This window comes from Oryza glaberrima, chromosome 1, assembly GCF_000147395.1.
Source record: "Oryza glaberrima chromosome 1, OglaRS2, whole genome shotgun sequence".
Taxonomy (NCBI): domain Eukaryota; kingdom Viridiplantae; phylum Streptophyta; class Magnoliopsida; order Poales; family Poaceae; genus Oryza; species Oryza glaberrima.
Window position 1 is genome coordinate 32,333,501 of NC_068326.1, and position 8,068 is coordinate 32,341,568.

General features: G+C 39.9%; 1 protein-coding gene and 1 non-coding gene across 2 annotated transcripts; one reads left to right on the forward strand and one right to left on the reverse strand.

Moving 5' to 3' along the window:
* The first annotated feature begins 863 nt into the window (after positions 1-863).
* LOC127754904 (LOB domain-containing protein 15-like) lies at positions 864-2,540 on the forward strand. The gene is made up of 3 exons (XM_052280516.1): positions 864-1,095; positions 1,382-1,682; positions 1,774-2,540. The coding sequence occupies exons 1-3, from the start codon at positions 1,082-1,084 to the stop codon at positions 2,212-2,214; spliced, it is 756 nt and encodes a 251-aa protein (XP_052136476.1). The 5' UTR covers positions 864-1,081; the 3' UTR covers positions 2,215-2,540.
* A 4,985-nt stretch (positions 2,541-7,525) lies between these two features.
* TRNAL-AAG (transfer RNA leucine (anticodon AAG)) lies at positions 7,526-7,606 on the reverse strand. The gene has a single exon. It is a non-coding gene; the product is annotated as a tRNA-Leu (tRNA).
* Positions 7,607-8,068: the final 462 nt, after the last annotated feature.

Sequence of the window (8,068 nt, forward strand, 5' to 3'; positions counted from 1 at the left end):
AGTTCATTTTTAGTCCCTCTAAGTTCTCGCAAATAAGTTTATTTTTAAATAATTATTGTATCGGAGTTTGTAAAAGTATGAAATAATTACATCAGGAATAGATAAAGTTGTATTAGAAATAAATAAAGTGTAGAATAATTACATTGTGATTTGATAAGGTAGGGTATTTTAGTTTTTAAACTTATTTTGGGACAGATGGAGTAAATGAATTTGTAGATATGGTTTTGAAAACCTCTAGAAATAAGAACGTGCATGTACGCTCACCTGAAAATTTTGTGCGCTCACACCATGTGCTACATTTGTCTTTTCTTTCAAGTTATTTATTCCACCCATATATACTAGCAATACTCTCTCCGTACAAAAATATAAACTTATTATTAAATAAGATATTTTCTAGTACAGTAAATCTGAATAGATACTGGGAAATATTCCATTCAATATTATGTTGGGTTATTTCGGAAGGGAGGGAGTACTTGTCATCCCGAAATTGGCAGCCAAACTGGTGAGAAAATAGCCTGGAATTGGACAAACATTGCTGTATGTCTTTCATCCATCCAAAAATTACGTACGTGTGTAAAGAACCATTAAGCACTAGCTGGCATCCTGGGTGGCACTGAAAACCGAAGACGCTAGCTGTAATTTTGTACTCCAGGTTGCGTAGCAGTAAGGTAGTCACACACAAGAGTTAAAAATGCATTGGTCCAGTGGTTGCGGCAGGCTTCGTTTTCAACAGCATTTCATTCCCTTGACATGAGCAGAAACACCCGCAGGAACACGAGGGGAGGGCTACAGGGCGCCGAGGGCCAGGCCAACCGATCGAGTCAACCTTTCAACACTCGCCAACATTTCTTCCCCTCCTGCCCATTTACTCGCTACCAATTGTACAAGCTGCCCATCCCCCTCATTACTCCCTTGCCTTTTAAGCACTCTTTCCTTCCTTACAATTCCAAACTTTACACTTCTATACCCTCTTCTCTCCTCCGGCCCTATCTACAACTCTACATCTCCTCCTCCTTTCTTTTTGTTCTTGTTGTCCATCTCCATCTCGTCATACACCTCCCAAGCACGGGAGTATGCCTCAATGTCCACAGAGAGGTAAGTGGCCACCTAGAAATGATTTCAGTTGAATTCTTTACCTTTTGTCCCCTTTTTGTCTCTTGGTTCTTTTTGAAATTATGCTTCTCTCTTTCTGTTTCTTGATTTTTTTTTTCTAAAGAATCGGAGAGGTTTTCTGTTCCTTTTGCTTGGAAGGATAGCATGTACCTTTTGTAGTTCGTGGTTAAAACTTGAAATCTTGCATTGTGGTTTGCATCTGGTCCCTCTCCTGAATCCATGCAAGAAACCCTAAATACCTTCTTCGGCCCTTTCCAATTTCCGCCAGGGAAAGACTCGATGAGATCGGCAAGAAGATCAAGCGAGAGCCGGACACCGCCGGCGTCGTAGTCGCCGCCGTCGCAGGCACCGGCACCGGTACAGCCACGCCGATCGAGCACCGCGTCCCCCATCGCCTCGGCCTCGGCGGCGCCGTGAACACCGTGACCCCGTGCGCCGCGTGCAAGCTCCTCCGCCGGCGCTGCGCGCAGGAGTGCCCCTTCGCCCCCTACTTCTCGCCGCACGAGCCCCACAAGTTCGCCGCCGTCCACAAGGTCTTCGGCGCCAGCAACGTCTCCAAGATGCTCCTGGTACGATACCATTACAGGTCAAAGCATTCCTTAAATTGTACCTTTCGCTAGCTTGTGCATTAATGGCTTCGTCGGTGCAATGCGGTTTCAGGAGGTCGGCGAGGCGGAGAGAGCCGACGCGGCGAGCAGCCTGGTGTACGAGGCGAATCTGCGGCTGCGCGACCCCGTGTACGGCTGCATGGGCGCCATCTCGATGCTGCAGCAGCAGGTGAACGCGCTGGAGGCCGAGCTGGAAGCGGTCAGGGCCGAGATCTTCAAGCGCAGGTACCGGCATGCCGGCGCCGCCACCGGCCTCATGGACGACGTCCAAGTCCATATCACCGCCGGCTTCGCCGCTCCTCCTCCTCCTCCATCGATGCACGCGAGGGACGTGGTGTCAGTGGCGGACGCCGGCGGGCAAGGGCAAGAGTTGGCCGGAGCGCCGGTGATCTCGTCGGCGTCTCCGCCGGTGTATCCTGCCGGGCAGCCATCAACAAGTACTACTGACTACAGCTCCCTCAACACAAGTGAGCATGCTGCATACTTTGGTTGACTTGCATGGATTTATCTAACATTTTGGTGTGATCACAATTAAGCCGGGGAAAATAAGAACTGTGTGCGAGATTAGTTATATATATGTTTCTCTAGAAATAGATATAGTTGTGGATACCTTGGGTGAAGAAAAGAATTTGTCCAATGGATGTATCAATCCTTAATTTTATTGTATTGTTCATTGTGATTGGGCGGTTGATTTAATTAATTGAGTGCGTGCTAAATGATCGAATTAGCTCAAGGAAGTTTTCTTCGGTTCCGGAATGAAGTAGTGGTTGTAGTAAGTGAAATTGAACTAAAAAACACATCTGCGTGTATATATGTACATATATAGTCCAAGTGCAGGTTAATTTCAGAGTTAGTTATGCGTGTACTGAATAAGATAGATCGTTTTCGTCCTACGTATTTTTTCACGAATTTTACAATGATTGATATGAATTTGCGTGCAGGCTAGAATGATCTGGTACCAGAGTACCTGCAGAGCATGCGTGATCCTTGAACTGATTATTACTACTAGATTGGTGACGAGACCTAAAAGAATAGGTCATTCGCTGATGTACACGTATATATAGTGACATCTCCTTGGATATTATTTGCTTGAATGCATCAACTAATTGATTGGTTCTTACTATTCGAAAAATAAGTCAGCTTGATACTTACATAGGCACGTCATTGTCATTTCTCAACGTTCTAGCCTTGTTCACATAATTTGGCAATTGATCATTGTTCTGAAATAGGTTACACTGTACAAATACATGCACAGAACTTATATGAAGGAAACAGGACAATGAAACTACTGTAGGTCGATCATATATGCATGTCCACATTATATAACTGTTACTCTCGCTTGTGCAATGTAGTATATCATTCGATGTGCTCTGCACAATATCCTTTTGTGTAAGTTCGTGTATTTTATTTAACCAGCAGATCGTCGAAAGATTTCTTTTTACATATCCGTCTCGTTTAAACGAAGCATTTCTTTGGTGCAAACCTCTCTCTCTCTCTCTCTAAGATGATGTTGATTGGTGCATTTTTTTTAAATCTGGAAAAGTGCTTTTTGTCCTCGGATGCCATCTCATTTCTTTCATGTCATCTAAATAATTACAAAAAGTTTTGAATTTTGTTACAACATATATTAAAACCTACTATATCGGTCCACAAATATACAAGTTTAAATCAACTTTTACAAGTTATTAACAATAATAACATATATAACTACGAATATGTGTATATATACTAGTTAGAGTTTATAATTTTGTTGTTTTTTTAACTTGTTGAAATTGAATTTGACATTGCATGTTTGTGAAATGATATATATCGTATTAATATTTCTTGTCAATTTGTTTTAAAACAATTTGATAGTTATTTATGTGACATGCAAGGGTATTCTCCCGAGGGATAAAAATCCATCTCCTTTTAGTAGTTTTAGTAGTTGTACGTGCCATGTTACACGACCTTTTAACTATTTCATCTAAAATTTATCATTTGCATATAGGACGCATGAATCATTTGAAGAAATCTAGTGGGCGTGTTTTAAAATCTTATGCACAGTACAAAGTGATAGTACACAACAAGGCTCTGTATGGGCCGACATATCATTTCTTCACGTGCTCTTATTTTAGTATTTCCCTCAATAATACTATGACCCTGTTCCGAAGTCTGAATACCAGGGTATTGGTCATGTAGAAATGATAGGACATTTCCTATGTAGGCCAGATTACTTGTTCTTAATTTGTAGCTCAATACTTCTTCAGATGCATATGAGTTATTCTAGTTTTGTATTAAATTAAACTCATCCAACTCGGCAGAGTTTATAAAAAAAAAATAAACCAACATCAAATCAGTTTTATTAAATATACTATTAAAGATATCTTGATAGTGCATTTTTTTAAGATATTAGCAGAATTTTTTACTACATAAACTCGGTTAAAGTTAAAAGAAAGTTTGTATAGTACGTACAAAACTAAAACAAACAAAAATGAGGAATGCAACCTTGTTGCATGAAAATTAGTGATTCTTTAGTTTTTCTGCCCTTTAATTGTATGCCAGAAAGTTGTTGTTGTTTTCATATTTTCTTTTGTTATTCCTGCATATATTAGTTGTGGGTTGATCGGTAGTCTGGTATAACATGGTTCAGACTTCCGATGGACGAGGAAGCTACCAGTCCATACACATTACTTCATGCACATACTTTCGAGACCATTTAATATCGTTAATTTGCCTACATATATTGTCCTGGTACGTAGAAAGCAATGTGGGTGTGTGCAGGCATATGCTGAAGTGATGTGAGTCGGCTGTTCTATGCATAGCTATGCCAGCTTCTACTAGCTAATTGCATTATATTACTAAAACCCCTGTAGGACTAGGGGCCTTTCCTTGACGTGCAGTGTTTGCAGCTAGCTCAGCTCGATCGTACTTGGTTGAGTTCCAAGCAGGCAAAGTAGACACACACCCGGCCTCGTATTAAAAACTGGAGCAACCAGCACGGCCTCTCCTTCCAGCGTCCATGTGTGCGAGCGAGAGAGAGAGAGAGACAGAGAGAGAGTCATTAATTTGTTTATTTCCAAGCTAAAATGGGTTGGGTTGGGGGAGCTTGGCGTGTGGGATGTGATTGTGATGGGGATTTGGTCCAGCGTCGTGCTTGCTTGAGGTGGCGGGCATCCTTGCTTGCTTGCTTGTCCGCACTCAACACCAACGCCGATGCTTAAAAGTCTTCGCTAACCTCGAAAACCCAGCACGGGATGCCTACTACTCATGCATCTCCACTGTTCCTGCTCGTACTACTACCACATTTGTTGCACTACATGTTTTTTCATGTATACAGTAGAGTATATGGCCTGTTGCAACCCAACACAGTAGTTAGGTTGATCAGTGTTCAGGCTTTCAGATTCTGGACCTGGAATTTCAGCTGTGAGCTGAAACCGGACAGATTACGCACTGCGTGTTAGGTTTAGGTGTATGTTCGCGGCTCACTGCACATGCTTCGACGACTGGCGGTCGGTCGGCGCCGCGACGGTGCGTACACCGCACCGTTTTTTTGTCTGTATAAGAGTGACGACGGAATAATGTAGGAGTACTAGCATAGCCGCTCCATTGACTAGAGGAGTTTTGCATGCCGACTGCACAAATCTTGAGGTTTAGCACGTGGTGGTGGCAGCAATACGCGACCTTTTCGATCGTACCACTGTCTGGTGACTGTGCCGGTGGGAGAAAAATGACCCATATTGAAAAACCGGACTGGTTTTTCCAGACCGATACATAAGTGATGGAGACCGATTTTTTAAACTAATTCGGTCAAGTTTTTCGTGCTACCTGAGTTTAGGTGGTGTTTGGATCAGGGATTTAACTTTAGTCTCTGTATCTAGACACTAATTTAGAATATTAAATATAGACTACTTACAAAACTAATTACATAAATGAAAGCTAATTTGCAAGACAAATTTTTTAAGCCTAATTAATCAATAATTAGAGAATGTTTATTGTAGCATCGCATATGCTAATCATGGATTAATTAGGCTCAATAGATTCGTCTCGTGAATTAGTCCAAAATTATGGATGAGTTTTATTAATAGTCTACGTTTAATATTTATAATTAGTGTCTAAATATTCGATGTGATAGAGACTTAAAAGGTCTTATTCGGCCATACCTTGGTTAACCAAGATGACTGAATTGCTATTTTATCTGTCCTAATATATAACAACTTAGTATTAAAGTATTAAGTATTAGATAACCTAGCATTACTTCATTCATAGTGCTAGATGGTGTACAATCTAGTGTAGCTGGTTGCTTCTCCCCTGTCACAAAATATAAGAATTTAGGACCAAATGACGTATTCTTAGTGCTACAAATATAGATAAATACAAGAGTCTAGAATAGGATGATGCATTCTTAATACAATGAATCTGGATGAAATAAGTTCTTGTATTTTGAGATGGAGGGAATTCTGAATAAGATTCGTAGTATTAGGTTGTGACTAATTTAGTATATATGTTGCCATATTTTAGGATGGATGAAGTATATTAATATTGGTTACTATTATCTTGTGCTATTTAATGGGTGGCTAATGGGCGGGTGATCGCTGTGGGCGATCAACCCCCCCCCCCCCCAATCCCCCTCCTAACACGCTCCTCTCCCCCCTTTCTCCTCCCCTTCTTCTCTTCCTACTACACCATAAAATTTTAAAAATTAGAAAAATTTATGTATAGAAATACTATATATATATATATATAATTTGAATTTAAATTCAAATTTGAATCGGTTATATAAACTTTGGGTCTATAAACTTTAAATATATAGAAATACCATGTATAAAAAAAATATTTGAATTCAAATTCAAATTTGAATCGGATATATAAACTTTTTACTTATAAACTTTAGGTCTCTAAACTTTAGGTGTATAAACTTTAGATGTGTAAATTTGGGGTGTACAAACTTTAGGTGCATGAATTTACTAAAACAGGAAAGTAATGCGGTACCAAAAAAGAAACCACGTGGAGAAGGGGGTGATTGCTTGGAGCGATCGATCGTCCATTAGGCTTTTCGCTATTTAATTGCTAAAACATGTATCATATTATTGGGTTGCCAAAATTTTATTGTAATTTCTTTTATTTTGTGATCTCCTAACTTCGGTCATGATCAGAGACCAAACCATACTAAAGCTCTATTTGTTTTCGCTTAGAATTATTATAATCTAGATTATTAGTAATAATAAAAAATAAACAGGTAAATTATTATGATAGATTATTGTAATCTATAAGCCAGATTAGTATAATTGGTAATCTGTTCTAAATATGTATTTTTCATATTATTAGGTGGCTAAAGAGTCACTACCTCTATTCTACTATAATCCATTGAAACAAACTCATAGCTTATTATAATTCAGTTTATAAATCTGGCTAAATAATCTGTATTATAATAATCTTATACGATGAGAAACAAACAGGCCCCTAAGCCAAACCCGAAAACGTCAGATCGATCCGCGCGGTCAGTTAACAGTTAACCCATTCCTTTATCGGGCCACACGGTTTTGGCCTTCTTTTTCATTTTAACAAATTTTTTTTCATGGGCCAGCCCCGGGAGGTACGAAGGACATGATCACATGAGGTCCCCGAAGGGGCATCAGTGCTACTGCTCGGTTAGCCTCGTCAGTTCTGGCAGAATGGTACGCGCGAATTGAACTGGGGCTGAAGCTGGGAGCCTGGGACGACAGGAATTACGCGAATGAAGAGAAAAAAAAAAACAGGGGAAACATCGTGGCGTTGCTGCCGCTGCATTGCATCAGCTCGGCCTTCCGAATATTTTTAAAAATATATGTTGAGAGTGGGATTTGAACCCACGCCCTTCCGGACCAGAACCTTAATCTGGCGCCTTAGACCAACTCGGCCATCTCAACAAGTGACCACAGGAGAGTTGTCAAACTTTATAATCGTCGCATAGCGAGATGTTAGTGATATTCGGCCCACACATCGCCGTGGGCCTGTAAGGCCGCGTGTGGTGACAAGTGGACTAAAGTGCAAGGTGGGCCAAGCGTGGTAAGGCATGTCGAGGGAAATCTTTATATACTCTCCATTATACAAGAAAAGAAAAAAGAGAAGTGCACGTTCACTGAATTGTCAAGCAGGATAACACAGGACAGCATGTAAGTATTTAGGGTATGTAAGTAATTTAGTACTTAAGTTTTATATTTAAGTTATTTGACTTTTTTCTAATTAAACTTTAAGTTTGACTAAATTTATAGAAAATGTAGTAACGTTTTTAACCCAAAACAAACATACTATCAAAACTATATTCAATGTTATATTTAATGAAACTAATTTAGTCTTATTGATGTTTTTAAATTTTTTAAACTTGATCT

What these genes read in the sequence shown, in the direction of transcription:
- LOC127754904 (XM_052280516.1), top strand. An exon ending in ACGTCTCCAAGATGCTCCTG is followed by an intron (nt 1,683 to 1,773) that starts GTACGATACCAT and finishes ATGCGGTTTCAG; the next exon opens with GAGGTCGGCGAGGCGGAGAG.